The 17,620-nt window shown below is 41.1% G+C and overlaps 3 protein-coding genes and 1 long non-coding RNA gene across 4 annotated transcripts; 3 read left to right on the forward strand and 1 right to left on the reverse strand.

The window, feature by feature from the left end:
* Nucleotides 1-4,815: 4,815 nt before the first annotated feature.
* Nucleotides 4,816-5,502, reverse strand: LOC129732259 (uncharacterized). The gene is made up of 3 exons (XR_008729214.1): nucleotides 5,248-5,502; nucleotides 5,026-5,190; nucleotides 4,816-4,973 (listed from the first exon to the last, which is right to left on the reverse strand). It is a non-coding gene; the product is annotated as an uncharacterized LOC129732259 (long non-coding RNA).
* A 7-nt stretch (nucleotides 5,503-5,509) lies between these two features.
* Nucleotides 5,510-8,423, forward strand: LOC129728266 (uncharacterized). The gene is made up of 2 exons (XM_055686694.1): nucleotides 5,510-5,539; nucleotides 6,609-8,423. Exons 1-2 carry the CDS (start codon nucleotides 5,510-5,512, stop codon nucleotides 8,421-8,423), a joined length of 1,845 nt encoding a protein of 614 aa, XP_055542669.1.
* Nucleotides 8,424-8,433: 10 nt separating this feature from the next.
* LOC129728267 (uncharacterized) lies at nucleotides 8,434-9,549 on the forward strand. The gene has a single exon (XM_055686695.1). It carries the CDS (start codon nucleotides 8,434-8,436, stop codon nucleotides 9,547-9,549), a length of 1,116 nt encoding a protein of 371 aa, XP_055542670.1.
* A 252-nt stretch (nucleotides 9,550-9,801) lies between these two features.
* On the forward strand, nucleotides 9,802-10,491 carry LOC129728268 (uncharacterized). Its single transcript, XM_055686696.1, has one exon. The coding sequence runs from the start codon at nucleotides 9,802-9,804 to the stop codon at nucleotides 10,489-10,491; it is 690 nt and encodes a 229-aa protein (XP_055542671.1).
* Nucleotides 10,492-17,620: the final 7,129 nt, after the last annotated feature.

Here is a 17,620-nt window from a genome sequence, read left to right on the forward strand (position 1 = left end):
CATTTTTTGGGAAAAATATATGATTTCTGTGAGAAAAGAAAGAGTTAGAAAAAACCTCAAACAAACGCTTTGTGGCACTTTTACTTAATTTGTTGTTCATCTCAAGCAATGTAGCGACGCAACCCTAGAATAGAATTTAAATCGAGAAACAATTATTGCGTGAAGGCAAATACGTTGTAGAAGAAGCTACTGGATGCTGGGTTTGCGATACTAAGAAACAAAAAAATATAAAATATGTGAAATCCGTGTTTTGGGTGCAGCTGTCCGAAAAAAACAATTGACGTTAGGCGACATCCATAAATTACGTAACGCGAAAAACCCAATTTTTGGATACCTCACCCCTATGTAACAAAACGTAACGCCAACACCAACCCCCTCATAAAAATTACGTTACGCTGTAGAAAAATTTGCTTGATAAAAATGCTCGCTTTTGGTTTTACCTACCAACCCCCCCCCCCTCCCATATGTAACAAATCATAACGCTTAAGAAAACCCTCCTTCCCCCTATGAGCACTACGTAATTCATTGATGCCACCTTAACTCCTTACGCAAATGTAATTGTTTGGCTTATATGATTTCTATTTACCTTTAATCATTACCAAAGGCATGTCAATGTGATGCTTACAAAAAGAAACATCAATCAAACTATAAGAAATGCCTTGTTGAAGATATGAATTGATGATCATTGGTATCTACTTCGAATAGACCAACAATTTGCAGCAGTTAAAGAAGATTTTTAAGTTTTTATATGCACCCTAATGTATTGCATATCAAGCAACTGCTAAAATTCTTCCACAATCGGACCGTATATTCTACAATTTGAACCCTCATTAGCACACGGTAAAGGCTTCCGTATCTCATTTAGCAAAGAACAACGTCATCCAGCCTGCAACGAAAGCAAGACTAGCATAACGGAAACATTTAGGAAACTAATGTATAAGACATTAGAGTGTCCCAAAAAATCTCTATTGAAGAATATAAATAACACTGCAAAGCCGCTGTCATTCAACCGCAAATCACTTTATGTTATCGGATTGACAACGTTCGTTTGTTTGCATTAGTTTCTATCATTCATATGCAATTGCAATGATTTTTTATCGTTTATAGTCAAAATTCTTAACTGGAACACCGCAAAAATATTGTTGCAAAAGTAGTGCACTGTACTTTACGAGGACTGATCAATACTTTGATCATAAAGAATTGCTATAAATGTATATGTAAATAGTTAATGATTGTAAAATTGTAAATTTGTAAATAGTGTGCATGATAAATTGTTAAAACTTAGATTATTCTTACGAGCTAGTATTAGATCTAAATTTAGGCTAAACATACTTAGCTTATAACGTAACGCAAGACTACTAAACGCACTCTGTAGAGTTTATTCTCTGATAAGAGAGATGTAGCGAGAGGAGAATGTGATAGTCAGATACCGATACCAATTGATCCTAGCTCTGTACAAACCGTTCTTTAGAAATTAAATCCCCAATCGAACCACACGGATTAATTGTTTCACTCGATCAGGAGTCCGAATTCCAATTTGGTAGCCTTTTGTTCTGGTGTGCTATCCGACTTCGAAGTGAAGTTTTTTTTTAACTCCGCTATTCTCGTGCGCCAAGTAACCCGTTGCCATCAGCGTGACCGGCACGGTGAATTTTGTTACGGCTAAAGTGGTGACCAGCGATTAATTCACGCCAAAAGGTGAAGCGGTAGATCGTCGATATTTACTCTCCAGTGAATTTGGTACCGTTCTGAGTTAACGGGAAGCAACACCTCCAAAGTCCGGCATTACAGCATACACGGCTCGATCATTGGTCCTCCGAGCCGGATCTGGAGGACAAATCCAAGCCAAATTCTCGACGCACGAGGTAGTAACCCGCCATTGCGGTAAGTGGTCAATAGAATTCGACCACACAAAGGTAGGCCATACAATTGCTCTCTAAGAAACATATCGTGAGCCGTTTTTTGATTTCGGCCATTGCCATAATTCGTTGCCAGTACTATTATAGAAAAATGGTAAAATTGCATGTTTGGCATAAAAGGGCGAAAGTGTGACATCAGGTTGATAAAACTGATCACATCTGAAATTTGTTAGCTGCTGCATCACAAGTAAATGAGCATTGCACACCGTACGCATGAATAGTGGTGCGCATTGATGCTAGCACACTTTGCAACCATAATTATTAGGCTTAACGATTTCTGGTGGCGTTATTTAGCGGATCGAATTTACGTGTCTTTTTTCGGTCGATCGATTGCGTTCGCGTAGAAACATCACGACGCGACGGGAAGGATAAATTTCGAACGATTATTCGTGGTGTTTCCGTCATTCCGGTTCGCGTAGGAGCAGCATAGCGCGTCGGGAAGGATTATAATCGATCGAATTTTGTGTTGCTCTCGTAACCGTTACACAAAAGGTGTCACGTGTCGCGGCGGGAAGGATAAAGCGTATCGAATTAAACGAGACGCTTCGGTCAAACTGTGAGTTGAGTGGTGAGTGATGACTAGCAAGGCGGATAAAAAGTTGATCGAGAACATGTTGGTTCGAAAGCGAGTGTGCGTAGTTCGAGACGTGATAGAGAAGATTAAAGAGGGATACAATGCAGATAGGGATGCAAATCAAATTCAGGTGAGGCTAGATACTCTTGAAAGATGCAACAGAGAATTTCTTGAGGCACAAGCGGAAATCGAAATGCTTGACAAAGCCGATGCGTTTGAACAACATCTCCAAATACGGGCTGATTTCGAAAATCGTTTTTGTGCGCTGAAAGGGTTTCTAATGTCCAAACTGGAGGTCCCGCAGCAGATCCTAAATTCAACAATGGCGAACTTTAGCCACCAGCCAACATCCGTTAGCTTTCATCATCGTCTGCCGAAAACTGATCTGCCGAAGTTTAATGGGGATGAGTCGCGTTGGGTTTCTTTTCGAGACAATTTTCTATCCATGGTCCATTTCAACGATTATATCCCATTGGTGAATAAATTGCAATATTTGATTCAAGCTTTAGAAGGGGATACCAAGAAACCATTCGAAACCGTTGACATTCAAGCGGATAATTATGCGTCGACTTGGGACGCTCTGTTGAAGCGATTTGATAACATACGGTTCTTGAAAAAGGAATTATTCAGAGGTTTATACGAGTTGCCATCGATAAGGCGCGAATCTGCTCAGGATTTTGTAACCGTTGGTTACAATTCTTAGTTTTTATTTGATGTCATTATTTATTCGGGTGTTTCGAGCCTTCACGTTTCTCTCCAATACAGAACATAAGCACATAAGTTAGGGACAAATACCGCTGCAACAATACAAATCGCTGTTTGGTCGATGAGGCGGGACCAAGTATGGCACAAACTGCTTCAAAAATGAAGAGTTAAATTAAGCGCAAAACTATTGGAGGGAACTGGCGGACTTTCTGAGACTATAAAAGGAAGTGGACTTGCAGACTCGGGAGCTTTTTTTATACATCAGGTGTCCGTGTGATGTTCAGCAGTGAGTTAGACCAACGATTGGACCCCCCCCCCCCCTTGGGGCTATCGGTAGTGCGTTTGCAGATTGGCCCGCAGCTACAGGAGAACTGCGCAGCACACGGTTCGGCCCGCGAACTTGGAAAGGTTCCGCGCCTAACCCGTAAAGGAGCATCGACACCCTCGGACAATATGTCCTAATCGTTAAGGAGGGTCCCCTCTCGGTGCTGGCCATTGCGGTCAGCCGCGGTCAGGCTGATTGCGTCAAAGAGGGAAGACGCCTGCAACATTCGTGATCAAAGTTCGAGATAATTGAGATCCCGCTATCCTGCCATCCGCTCGCCGCCTCGTACCGGTTCGGAATAGGGTTGCGCAGTCGAGAGGACTCCTGCGTAGCCTAAGCAGCAAAAGTAGTGAGTAAACGTTACACGCCACACCATCATTTGTGATTACACACCCACACGCCACAATTACACGAAATAAAAATTAGAAATGTGAACGTTCTTGGTTTTTGTACTTTATCCGCGTTATCCTTGGTTACCCGGTAGCTAGCCGACCCTGCGATACCAGCAATAGGGCCTGCTCTGCCGCAGCCTTTGCCAGCCGTAAGTGTTGGGAAGTCAGTCGGTTTCAATTGGCGCCCAAATAAAAGTCCGCGAAGGTAATCAAGAGATCGATTAAAGTCAAAAATCCAAGGATTTTTTCCAATGGGAGGCGGAAGGAATTCGGTATTTAGGAACGAATTTCTTGGCCCTATCACTAATCCCCAGACCAAAAAAAATATGAATGCCTATAAAATCGTGGTAGTGATAGTCCTTGAGGAAAAGTAGGACGTGGTAGCTTTTTAAAACCATTTAAAATGAAAAAAAAAATCGTGTGTTTTGGTTTATTGGATACTTCGTGAATCGTTTTGCATGGAAAGAAAAATCATAACGCATAATAAATCTTAATTCACCCATACCCAAATTGATTCATAGATAATTCGCGTTGTGCTGCTTTGCGCTATACTCACTAGAACAATGAACTTGTGAACAATAGAACTCGAACGACGAACGCAGGTGAAGCCCAACAGACAAGGTGAACCCCAGAATCCAGTTTCGTGAAGAAAACTTAAGAACAAATGTGAATTTTTTTGAACCCAACGGAATACGGCACTGAGTTGAGTGCATCATGAACGCTAGCCGTTCATATTCGAATAAAATATATAAACAAATGCTTATGAAACGATAAGTGAATATTGGATATGAATATCTAGAATATGCTATCTTTTGTTTGAAATGAAACTCAATGGTTGAGTATATTTTCTTTTACTAAGAAAAAGTTGAAATTGAATGCCATTTACCTTTATTTTCTTGAAGTTTAGTGGTACTTGCCAATTACCGGAGGTTGCCCGCAGTGAACCTGTTGAATCGTCAATCGTCAGAGGTTACGGCAGTGTCCGATTTTTTGCTTTGAGATTGAGAACAGGTTCTGCACTTCCTCTAATCCGGACTTTTGAGCAGTATCCAGAAAAACTATAAAGCAAATTTATAGTATGAGCAAGCGCGGAATAGATTGAATACTTACTATTCCGTGTCATGCAGTTCACCATGCTTTAAATTTGCTCGGGAATCCCGAACCGCACTAGCCGTGTTGCGAAGACAATAGAGGAGCTATTAGTTTTTTCCCTATTCGAGCAATAGTGGTGGAGTTGCGGTTTCTGGATGTCCCAATTGGGAATATTGCTTCGTACTGTAAGAAGTTGGCAAATTTGCACTGAAATTTTTAACTTTTACCTAATTTTGTTACCTGATACCATCTTGTGAGTCAAGAGCACTATCATGGTGTAGGGCGAGATGTACACTGTATCGCTGGACAATTTTTGATGAAATATTGTACCTTAGCGCTGCTTGCTGATTGTAGCCCAACTTTCTAAATAACAAACAATGGAAGTTATGCTTCGATATGTTTCAACTGACGTTGCTTTCGTTGAAAATTTGGCCGGTTTTCACGAAAACATTAACTTTCGCATCAACACTTTGTGAAATTTAGTATTTACATAGTGACACAGATGACAGCTTGTCTTGCATCTGTCGGTAAAGTAGGGTGAAACAACGAAACCCGATGCGACAGTTGGTAACATTGACTGACTAGTGTTGGCGAAGTGGTGTATATAAAAGTAAATAGGGTTGTAAAATAATTTTGTAAATATTTTTAAACATGTACATTTGTTATTTTATTTCGATTGTATTATATTGAATTATACTGTGGGTATTATGTGTATGAAATTTTTAGCTTATTTGAATTATTGGTAATTATTGGATTTATTGTGATTTCGCGCGTTGTATAAAGTTTGAGTAATATTTAATAATAAATTTATAATAATCAAAATCACGAATTGTATCAAGCTAAATGGTTTTATAGAGCAGCTAGATTCGATTAAAAAAAATGCAAAATAACTTCGTGCTTTCACATTTTTTTTTTTCATGGGAGTGGTGGATAGTGTAACCGTTGGTTACAATTCTTAGTTTTTATTTGATGTCATTATTTATTCGTGTGTTTCGAGCCTTCACGTTTCTCTCCAATACAGAACATAAGCACATAAGTTAGGGACAAATACCGCTGCAACAATACAAATCGCTGTTTGGTCGATGAGGCGGGACCAAGTATGGCGCAAACTGCTTCAAAAATGAAGAGTTAAATTAAGCGCAAAACTACAGGAGAACAGGAGAACTGCGCAGCACACGGTTCGGCCCACGAACTTGGAAAGGTTCCGCGCCTAACCCGTAAAGGAGCATCGACACCCTCGGACAATATGTCCTAATCGTTAAGGAGGGTCCCCTCTCGGTGCTGGCCATTGCGGTCAGCCGCGGTCAGGCCGATTGCGTCAAGGAGGGAAGAACGCCTGCAACATTTGTGATCAACGTTCGAGATAACTGGGTTCCCGCTATCCGCCATCCGCTTGCCGCCTCGTACCCGTTCGGAATCGGGTTGCGCAGTCGAGAGGACTCCTACGCAGCCTAAGCAGCAAAAGTAGTGAGTAAATATTACACGCCACACCATCAATTGTGATTACACACCCACACGCCACCCTTACACGAAATATAATAAGAAAAGTGAAAGTTCTTGGTTTTTGTACTTTATCCGCGTAATCCTTGGTTACCCGGTAGCTAGCCGACCCTGCGATACCAGCAATAGGGCCTGCTCTGCCGCAAGCTTTGCCAGCCGTGAGTGTTGGGAAGCCAGTCGGTTTCAATTTAAACACGCTTGTTGACGATTACCAACGCCACGTGAAAGCTTTGGGAAAGCTAGGAGAACCTGTTGCGTCGTGGAATACACCGTTAGTATACATTCTTACGAGTAAACTTGATCCCGCCACTGTTCGCGCTTGGGAGCAGGAAACCCGCCAGAAGGATGATGTCACTTACGAAGAACTTGTTGACTTTCTCGTGCAGCATGTACGAATGCTTAAATCTGTGTCGAGTGATTTGCAGCACCGTTCACAACCAGCTACTGTCAAGGTGGCCGGATTTGTTCCGAAGAAACCCTATCATGGTAAATTCGTAGCCAACGCTGCTACATCCGACACCAAAGTTAACAACCCTCAATGCCCGGCTTGCCCCGAAAGACATCTTCTGTATCAATGCCCAAGGTTCACCAAGCTCTCTGTTTCTGAACGTCGAGAACTAGTTAGTCAGCGAAGCCTGTGTTGGAATTGCTTTCGTACGAACCATCAAGCGCGAGCTTGTAAATCCAAGTTTTCATGCAGAACCTGCCATGCAAAACATCACTCGCTGTTGCACGACCAAGTTGCACCATCTAAAATATCGACGACACCTGCTGTTACAACCGAACACAATGCAAAGCAACCTACCGCGACCACGTCAGCGAACGTAAGAAGTTCTGAATCTGCAAATCCACCCGAAATTAGTCTCTCCATCCAATCAAACCACAGCATGGTGTTACTAGAGACGGTTGCTATTCACGTAGTTGATAAATATGGAAAGTTAACACCAGTCAGAGCTCTCCTCGATTCCGGATCGATGTCTAATTTTATCACCAAGAAGTTAGCCAACGCCCTCGCCATCCGCCCCCGCACAGTAGACGTCGCTGTAGCCGGAATAGGTGATTCGGTTAAGCAAATAAAACGCCAAATATCAGCTACAATCAAATCAAGAACGAACAAATTTTCCACTACCCTCGAGTTCCTCGTAATGAAGAAACCTACTGCCAATTTGCCAACGATACCGCTTAGCACAACCTCATGGAAAATTCCGAAGATCCAACTCGCGGATCCATATTTTAACGAACCGGGACTAATCGACATCATCATCGGTGGTGAATGCTATCACGAAATTCACACTGGGAAGCGCATACCAATCGGCAGTGGTCTGCCGCTGCTTATTGAAACAGTCTTTGGGTGGACAGTTTCTGGAAAGGTACCCATCAAATCAGCCTATGCTCCACCCACCTGCTACATTTCGAATGTCGATAGATCGTTGGATACCGCTCTCCAACGATTCTGGGAGCTAGAATCGGTACATCAAGGTCCGTTATATTCCGCTGAAGAAAGAAGATGTGAAGAAATTTATGCTAGCACCACCACTCGAACTCAATCCGGGAGGTTCGTCGTTCGCCTTCCTCGGTCTGAAGATCCGCAAGTCACCCTTGGCGATTCGCGCGCGATTGCCATTCGCCGATTTTATAGCCTCGAAAGACGCCTCGAAAGAGATGCCACTGTCAGAACCGCCTACCTCAAGTTTATGGAGGAATATGCCAGCCTCCACCATATGCGAAAAATCGATCCAGTACCCGACAATAAGCCTCACTGTTATTTGGCACATCATCCAGTGTTCAAAGAGTCGAGCACTACCACAAAGGTACGCGTGGTGTTCGACGCCTCCTGCAAGACAAGTTCTGGATTTTCGCTGAATAATACACTACTAGTTGGACCAGTAGTTCCACGCTGTAGCCCTTGTCGCTGACATCGAAAAGATGTATCGACAAATTGAAGTACACCCAGACGATCAACCACTACAGCGTATTCTCTGGCGTGCCAGCCCATCCGATCCACTCGATACCTATGAACTTTGCACAGTTAAGTACGGAACTGCGTCCGCTCCGTTCCTAGCAACTCGCACCCTTCAATATTTAGCACAAGTAGAGGGGCACGCCTACCCAGCGGCAGCTGATGCCGTTAATAACGATTTTTACGTTGACGATCTGTTGACCGGTGCTTATGATCCACAAGCTGCTATAGCTATCCGTCAGCAAGTAGCAGCAATGCTTAAGACTGCAGGGTTTGTGATTAAGAAGTGGGCATCAAACGTTCCGGAAGTATTAACTGATGTACCTGTGACAGATTTAGCCATTCAACCCCTACACGATTTGCAAGATGACCAATCTATTTCAACACTAGGTTTGGTTTGGGATATAAAATGTGATATGTTTCGCTTCAACGTCCAGTTACCTCTCCCAGCTGCCGTTCTCACGAAGAGGAAGGTGATATCGTATATAGCCAAAATATTTGACCCATTAGGCCTTGTGGGTCCCATCATAGCTGCCGCCAAGATGTTCATGCAGCGGTTGTGGAGATTGAAAACAGAAGATAAAAAACCATACGATTGGGACAGACCACTCCCACCAAGGTCACAGGATACTTGGAGGCAATTTCATGCAACGCTTCACGTTCTGGATCAAGTGAGGATTCCCCGCTTTGTTGCTGTGCCAATGGCATCGAATATTGAACTTCACATTTTCTGCGACGCGTCAGAGTCCGCTTATGGAGCATGTTGTTTTGTGCGTTCAGAGAACTCCGAAGGTGTTAACGTACAGCTGCTAACCTCAAAGTCTAAAGTGGCGCCCATCTCTACTAAACACACTATAGCGAGACTTGAATTGTATGCTGCAGAACTTGCAGCGAAGGTATACCAGAAGGTTACGCAAGCCATAAAGATTTCTACTAACACCACGTTCTGGTCAGATTCAACCACAGTGCTTCAGTGGTTGAGATCGCCACCAAACCGATGGAGAACCTTTGTGGCGAATCGTGTATCATTCATCCAAACGTCTACTGAGGGCACCAATTGGAGACATGTGCCAGGTGTATAAAATCCTGCCGATGAACTCTCACGTGGTTTGCAACCCACAGAAATACTAACACAAACCAGATGGTGGAATGGTCCAGTCTGGTTAGCTCTCCCGCCAAGCAGTTGGCCGCATTCAGTGGTCCCAAATCAAGAAACTATTTATATCGAAGAAGAAACCCGTACGGTAGCACTGATATCAACCACCCTGGTTGAATCACAATTTGCTGATCACCTGTTTGCCAGATATTCGTCCTATACAAAACTTCGACACGTCATGGGCTACTGTCTCAAGTTTATTCGTCTAGCTCAAAAGAAAACTCCAAAAGTATCCCCCAATGCATCTCGGATGCTATCCACAATAGATCACGCGCTTGCACGTTTAGCTCAAGCCCAGCTCTACCCAGATGAGCTTGCTCTGTTGAACTGTTCAACGAGATGTGAGAAAGACCTCAAGTCATCGCCACTCAAATGGTTAAAACCGTTCATGTGTGAAAACGGTCTGATTCGAGTTGGAGGTCGCCTGTCTAACTCTGATCTTCCCGAAGGCACGAAGCATCCAATTGTCGTCTCCGCAAATCATCCGTTGGCAGAAATAATCGTAACTTACTACCATAAATTGCTCTTGCATGCTGGTCCCCAGCTAATGCTCTCAACTATTCGTCAAAAATACTGGATAATTGGAGCACGAAACCTAGTCCGCCGTGTTTATCATCGATGTATCAAATGTTTTAGGCAAAAACCAATTTTGATCCAGCAAGCCACAGCAGACTTGCCGAAATCCCGAGTGTCACCATCCCGACCGTTCTCAGTTAGTGGCGTCGATTATTGCGGTCCCGTATATTTGAAATCCGCAGTCCGTAGACACGGACCAGTCAAGGCATACATTGCTATCTTTGTCTGCTTCGCAACGAAGGCCGTTCATATTGAACTGGTCTCTGACCTGTCAACACCAGCTTTCCTATAAGCCCTCCGGCGGTTCATAGCCCGTCGTGGTCGTATCCGTGAACTACATTCCGACAATGGAACCGCATTTAAAGGGGCAGCCAACCACCTACGTCACGTTTTTGAAATGCTAAAATCGAATGGAACCGAACGAGATCGAATTGTCGCCTGGTGTGTCGACAACGAGATTGAGTGGAAATTCTCGCCACCTCGAGACCCCCATTTCGGAGGGTTGTGGGAGGCCGCAGTAAAATCTGCCAAGTACCACCTTCTGCGAGAAATAGGCCACACAAGTATCAGCCAGGAGGACATGATGACTCTGCTAGCACAGATTGAAATGGGCTTAAACTCGAGACCTTTAACACCGATTCCTGGTGAACCCACTGACCTCGAAGTGTTAACACCAGGCCATTTCCTGGTCGGCTCAAACATGCAAGCAGTTCCCGAGCCAAGTCTCATTCACACTTCGGAGTCCCATTTAAATCATTGGCAACGAACGCAGAAAATCTTCCAGCGCATTTGGGCACGCTGGTATCCGGAATACCTAGCCCAACTACAATCCCGTGCGACAAAAGGTTGCAAGCGTCCTGTTCCAATTGAAAGGGGACGCATAGTCGTTATCAAAGATGATAATTTACCACCTGCGACATGGCCCTTAGGCAAAATCGTCAAACTCCACCCAGGGAAAGACGGCGTGACTCGCGTCGTTACCATCAAGACAGCGGTAGCAGAAAATGTCGTTAGACCGATAGCGAGAATCGCTATACTGCCATTACCAACAGATGCTGAAGCCATCGATGAATGCGGAAACTACAAAGATCGGTAGAGTAGTCCGAAACTATCTCAATGCGTATCTGGAAAGCAATCAGGTGATTAGCGTTCTATTTAATTTAAAAAACCCGTTCGTTCTACCGGGTCTTTTGTTGTTTACAGATGAAAACGAAGTGAAGAAGGCTACCCAACCGAAGATCAACCCTTTCCTGAATGGAGGCAAACAAACGATGTTCCAAGGAGGCGAATGAACATGCTACCATCGTCGAGTTTCATTCACTGGAGCTGTCATCGTGAAACCTTAATGAATGATGAAAGAAATCTGAAGGTTGAAATTACATTTCAAGGTGGCCGGAATGATCAAGACTTTGATCATAAAGAATTGCTATAAATGTATATGTAAATAGTTAATGATTGTAAAATTGTAAATTTGTAAATAGTGTGCATGATAAATTGTTAAAACTTAGATTATTCTTACGAGCTAGCATTAGATCTAAATTTAGGCTAAACATACTTAACTTATAACGTAACGCAAGACTACTAAACGCACTCTGTAGAGTTTATTCTCTGATAAGAGAGATGTAGCGAGAGGAGAATGTGATAGTCAGATACCGATACCAATTGATCCTAGCTCTGTAGAAAACCGTTCTTTAGAAATTAAATCCCCAATCGAACCACACGGATATATTGTTTCACTCGATCAGGAGTCCGAATTCCAATTTGGTAGCCTTTTGTTCTGGTGTGCTATCCGACTTCGAAGTGAAGTTTTTTTTTAACTCCGCTATTCTCGTGCGCCAAGTAACCCGTTGCCATCAGCTTGACCGGCACGGTGAATTTTGTTACGGCTAAAGTGGTGACCAGCGATTAATTCACGCCAAAAGGTGAAGCGGTAGATCGTCGATATTTACTCTCCAGTGAATTTGGTACCGTTCTGAGTTAACGGGAAGCAACACCTCCAAAGTCCGGCATTACAGCATACACGGCTCGATCAAGGACTTTCGCTGAGAAAGTTGCCGAAAGAAGAAAAAATAATTATCAAAGCAGTTCGTACTATCAACACCTGTATCAAACATTGTGCGTGCTGATAGATTTGATTTAAAGACAAAAAAGGAGATCATACAAAAACGAAGTCCGAAATAAACAGCGCTAAAGCGTGAGCTAGGACTTGTACAACAAAATCGCAAAAATGATACCTGTCTAATAATGGGCTCATGTTAAACTTAAAAATATATCTCATATCAATTCCACCAGGTAGATAAAGAAAAACTCTTGAGAAAAATGAGACGTTCATTTTCGCTGAACGTAAACTCAAACCTTCTCCTTCATGCGTTACGTTATTTATGCTCGACGCCATAATTTTTTTGTAAGAAATGTGTTTTCTGACTTTCAGGGAGATGAGTCAAAATAAAGTTCTACTTATGGTTTGATGCTAGCGTGCAGTCGAGTTTATTCCATTACACACGCTATCAGTGTTGATGACTGTGTATGAATGTGTGTGAATTATGTCTCTTTGCCCCTCGAACAGCATGCGTGTTTCACGGTAAGCGGTATCGCTAAGGATAGCAAGAAAACACTGCATCAGTTGAGTAGTTACACAAAACATGTCCCAGTTTTAATTTTTTTTTAAATTGCCATTTTAGAGTTGGCTGAAATTTTGCATAGACGTTTTTCATAGATAAAAGATGCCATGCTATTGGTTTATTTTTTGGAACACGGCTCATTTTTGAGCAGCTATTTAAAAATGCTTTTTTGGGAAGGTATTGATGATTACAAATATTGTTAGGGCCGAAACGGTCAGACAAAGTTGAAGATAATAATTTTGTTTACCCAAAAAAAAATACTCTAAAAAAATATTTATTTTTTTGAAAAAATGATGTAAGAAAATTTAAAAATTATTTATCTAAAAAAGCTCATTTTCTGAAAATCAAATTTTTTTATCGAAACTACAAAAGATTACATAAACAATGCAACCGGTTTGATCACGGAGAAATAAAAAAAAAGTTATGATTTTTGGCAAAAAATTAATCACACTTCCAGGTTTAGACTTAGAAAAAATTACTCTCGTCCAGACAAGACTCGAACCCGCAATCTACGATGTCTCCGGCATGGTGTTTTGGCCAAATACTGGGGAGGTTGTTTCCCCTCAGACTCATATCGATCACCCAACACTATTGTGCCTTGTTCCAAGCACGCCTCGATCAACCACGCAATTTCAAGTTATACTGAGAGATGGCCGCTCGTACACTTTTTATAGCGACTTACTATATATGATGGAGAGAGTCGACTAGACGATTCAGTTAATTATGGACCTTACACCGAAATGCATCCAACGGAAAAGCTCCGTTAAACTGGGATTACTTCATGAACTAATTACATTTTTTGTCTTATGACTTACATTTTGAGTTGTAAAGTAGGCAATGTATGAAATGGTAAGGGAATCACTTAGACTTAGTTTTTTTTAGCAAGTCGCTCATTACCATAAATGACTAACCGTCATTACCATAAATGACAAACCTCAACAAACAGTCGTTAGATAATTTCGAAATGTTTATATCGGCACATTTACTACGTACAATGTTTTTCAATACGAACTAACTGTTCTTGTTAAGTGAAAAAAAAATGTGATTGAGTCCTACTTGGGTCACTAAAGAAACAAATTCGAATAACTTTGATTTTAGCATCAACCATCTAGTGCCCAAATTAATTTCTAGACGGACTTCGGTAAAATCACTATGAATCATTATAAACAATTGAAAGTATTTATTGAAGCTTTTTAGAGGGTTGAATGAAGCCCGCCAAATGGTGGCATTGGGCACTAGAGGGTTAACACTTTTGAAAGAAATATTAAATCGTCAATAGCTCGCATACTATGCTATACTATGCAGTATTTTTTGCTGTGAATAAAACTACATATTTGACTGAAATAAAAATAAATAGAATTGAAGACACACACCCTGACAAAAACTTGGCAGTGTGTAGTATTATTTAAAGAATGTCATGAGCAAAATAATACGAAAATATTATATGGTATGAATTGCAACATTGATAACAAAAATTTAATGAAAGGCGTGCGACCAAACCAAACCGAGCGCCAAAAAACATTATTTCGAGTCCTCAGCGTTCAAAACTTAATCACCCCGTATTTTTTTTTTTTTCAAGCTGCTACCAAGAATTTTTATTATATTATCATTGTAATCTGTTCAAATGAATTCGTTTTTTATGAAAAAAAATATTGTTTTGCACATCCACTGGTGTTGATTAACTTAATTTTTGAAAAACTGGTCGCACACTGACCATATAATAATCCAAAGTAGGTTACTACCGCCGCAACAACTTTCCGGTAACGATGCTCACACACTTGAGCACATGTTGGGTTTTCTGAGCTAAGCGACTAGTTCAATTATGTGATATTGTATTTGTAATCTTTCGATGACCGTTGTAGTTTGTGCCTTAGAATAAATGAAAAATAGCACAATGCATTGTGGTATAAGATAAATGTTTGCTTGGCCTTGACCTTGGCTTGGCTTCGAGGTTGAGACAAAAGTTTTCGGAACTTAAATCACAGCTTAAGAAGTGTTCGAAATTCTAATTGAAGTCGAACTGTTTTTCCTTGGTATTTTTAAAGTAGAACACATGTTAAGATTTTTTTTTTCTATGACGTTTTATTGCAACAACAATAGTATTATCAACATGTTTAATCTAAGACTAACGATTACTAATTTCCGGTTGATTTTTTTATTAGGGAAATTACGTCATAACATGAGACTCAAATTGGACACAGAATGCTGCATATTTTTGATAAGGTAATGATAGCCTTCCAGGTGGTCTCGAGGCACGTCGAGACGTAAGTCGACGTATGTGAGAACCCCAACTTGGGAGAGACTGTTGGTGTCAGTAGGATCGTAGCGCTAGTTCCGCAATTGTCCTGTGAAGTCTGTGTATAATAAACAGAAGATCAAGTTCCGATAGCAAAATATAACCAAGAACAAGACGACGATCTGGTAATAATAAAAACGAATATTATTAATTTTTTAGAAAAATCACAAATCAAACTACCCACTTTAGTGCCAACTTCAGAAAAACATTCTCCTGTGGATTTGGTTATTTTCACACTTTTCGTAGGATGCTCGTTCCTCGTTCCTGTAAATGTGCATATTCGGTCAAAACTACCTACCTCATCCTCGCCAAAAACCTGTTTCATTCGGAGCAGTCAAACCTGATCTTATTTCAATCATCATGAGTGATACCGACACCATCAACACGCAGATGCTGTCATCTGTCACAAATTAAGCTAAAAATTTGATGCAATCGGTACACTATGGGTGGCTGCAGCAGTTTAGAGTGGGTGTTGGGAGACGAGCTTAGCAAGGTCCGGTCGTTTAGGCGTGCAGACATTGTCTCGAGATACAAGGTGGCATTTTAGAGATCCCTCTCAGACCTGTTTCAACAGTATTCTCTCACACGCGCGAACTACAATGCTCTGCATTTTAATACTATAAAAATCAATGATAGGAAATTCTAAGCTAAAACCCGCTCTTCACATTTTTAGTCGCATATTAAGCAAACGACACAAATGGCGACAACTTGAACCCGCTGCCAAAGATTACAAAAAAAACAGGAGTTTCTGGACATCTCCAAAAATTCCAAAAATATCTTTCGGCAATTTTGGTCGATTTCCTAGCAAAAAAGGAGTCAACATCTTAACCTTAAAAATAGGATCTGGGATTGATTTGTGTTTTCTGGATATCATACTGGTTCCCAAAATACCCATTTTGGATGGCATTTGGCCTCTTTTTGAGCACTGACAGGTTGAACCGAGTATTTCTTCTTGACAGCGTATAGTAGCCGATCTTTCATTTGCTTTTCTTTTATTCTTCCTCATGCTCATACGTGAAATATTGCACTGAGATTCGATCACATATTAGAATTTGTCTGGAACACACGGATAACAGTATCCAGTATTCTAAATGTGATCATCTCTTGTTTTTATGGCACTATAGACTCCTGCATTTTCCGGTAAAAACCATATTGATCGCATCAAGATGGATAGAAAGCAAAAATAACTGTTCCAGAAAGACCCTGTTTAGTTCTACGTGAAATTTGCATAAGTTCTGTGCTATCAGTATATCCAGCACCCATCCAAGATTTTTGTAGCCCACAAGTCGAATGGTGCGCAACCTTCACTTATCATTGCACCACATCACCTTTACGTTATGATGCAACTGCAGCCTCATGAACTACATACATGATAAGGTTTTCATCGAGAAACAATCTAAAGATAGGCTCTAAAAGGTTGTTGACATCCTGACTGATATATATCATTTTACGATTAGGGACATTTTTTGGGAAAAATATATGATTTCTGTGAAAAAAAGAAAGAGTGTTAGAAAAAACCTCAAACAAACGCTTTGTGGCACTTTTACTTAATTTGTTGTTCATCTCAAGCAATGTAGCGACGCAACCCTAGAATAGAATTTAAATCGAGAAACAATTATTGCGTGAAGGCAAATACGTTTTAGAAGAAGCTACTGGATGCTGGGTTTGCGATAGTAAGAAACAAAAATATATAAAATATGTGAAATCCGTGTTTTGGATGCAGCTGTCCGAAAAAACAATTGACGCGACATCCATAAATTACGCAACGCGAAAAACACAATTTTTGGATACCTTCCCCCCTATGTAAACAAAACGTAACGCCAACACCAACCCCCTCATAAAAATTACGTTACGCTGTAGAAAAATTTGCTTGATAAAAATGCTCGCTTTTGGTTTTACCTACCACACCCCCCCCTCCCATATGTAACAAATCATAACGCTTAAGAAAACCCTCCTTCCCCCTATGAGCGCTACGTAATTCATTGATGCCACCTTAACTCCTTACGCAAATGTAATTGTTTAGCTTATATGATTTCTATTTACCTTTAATCAATACCAAAGGCATGTCAATGTGATGCTTACAAAAAGAAACATCAATCAAACTATAAGAAATGCCTTGTTGAAGATATGAATTGATGATCATTGGTATCTACTTCGAATAGACCAACAATTTGCAGCAGTTAAAGAAGATTTTTAAGTTTTTATATGCACCCTAATGTATTGCATATCAAGCAACTGCTAAAATTCTTCCACAATCGGACCGTATATTCTACAATTTGAACCCTCATTAGCACACGGTAAAGGCTTCCGTATCTCATTTAGCAAAGAACAACGTCATCCAGCCTGCAACGAAAGCAAGACTAGCATAACGGAAACATTTAGGAAACTAATGTATAAGACATTAGAGTGTCCCAAAAAATCTCTATTGAAGAATATGAACAACACTGCAAAGCCGCTGTCATTCAACCGCAAATCACTTTATGTGTGTCGGATTGACAACGTTC

This window comes from Wyeomyia smithii, chromosome 3 (assembly GCF_029784165.1).
Source record: "Wyeomyia smithii strain HCP4-BCI-WySm-NY-G18 chromosome 3, ASM2978416v1, whole genome shotgun sequence".
Lineage (NCBI taxonomy): Eukaryota > Metazoa > Arthropoda > Insecta > Diptera > Culicidae > Wyeomyia > Wyeomyia smithii.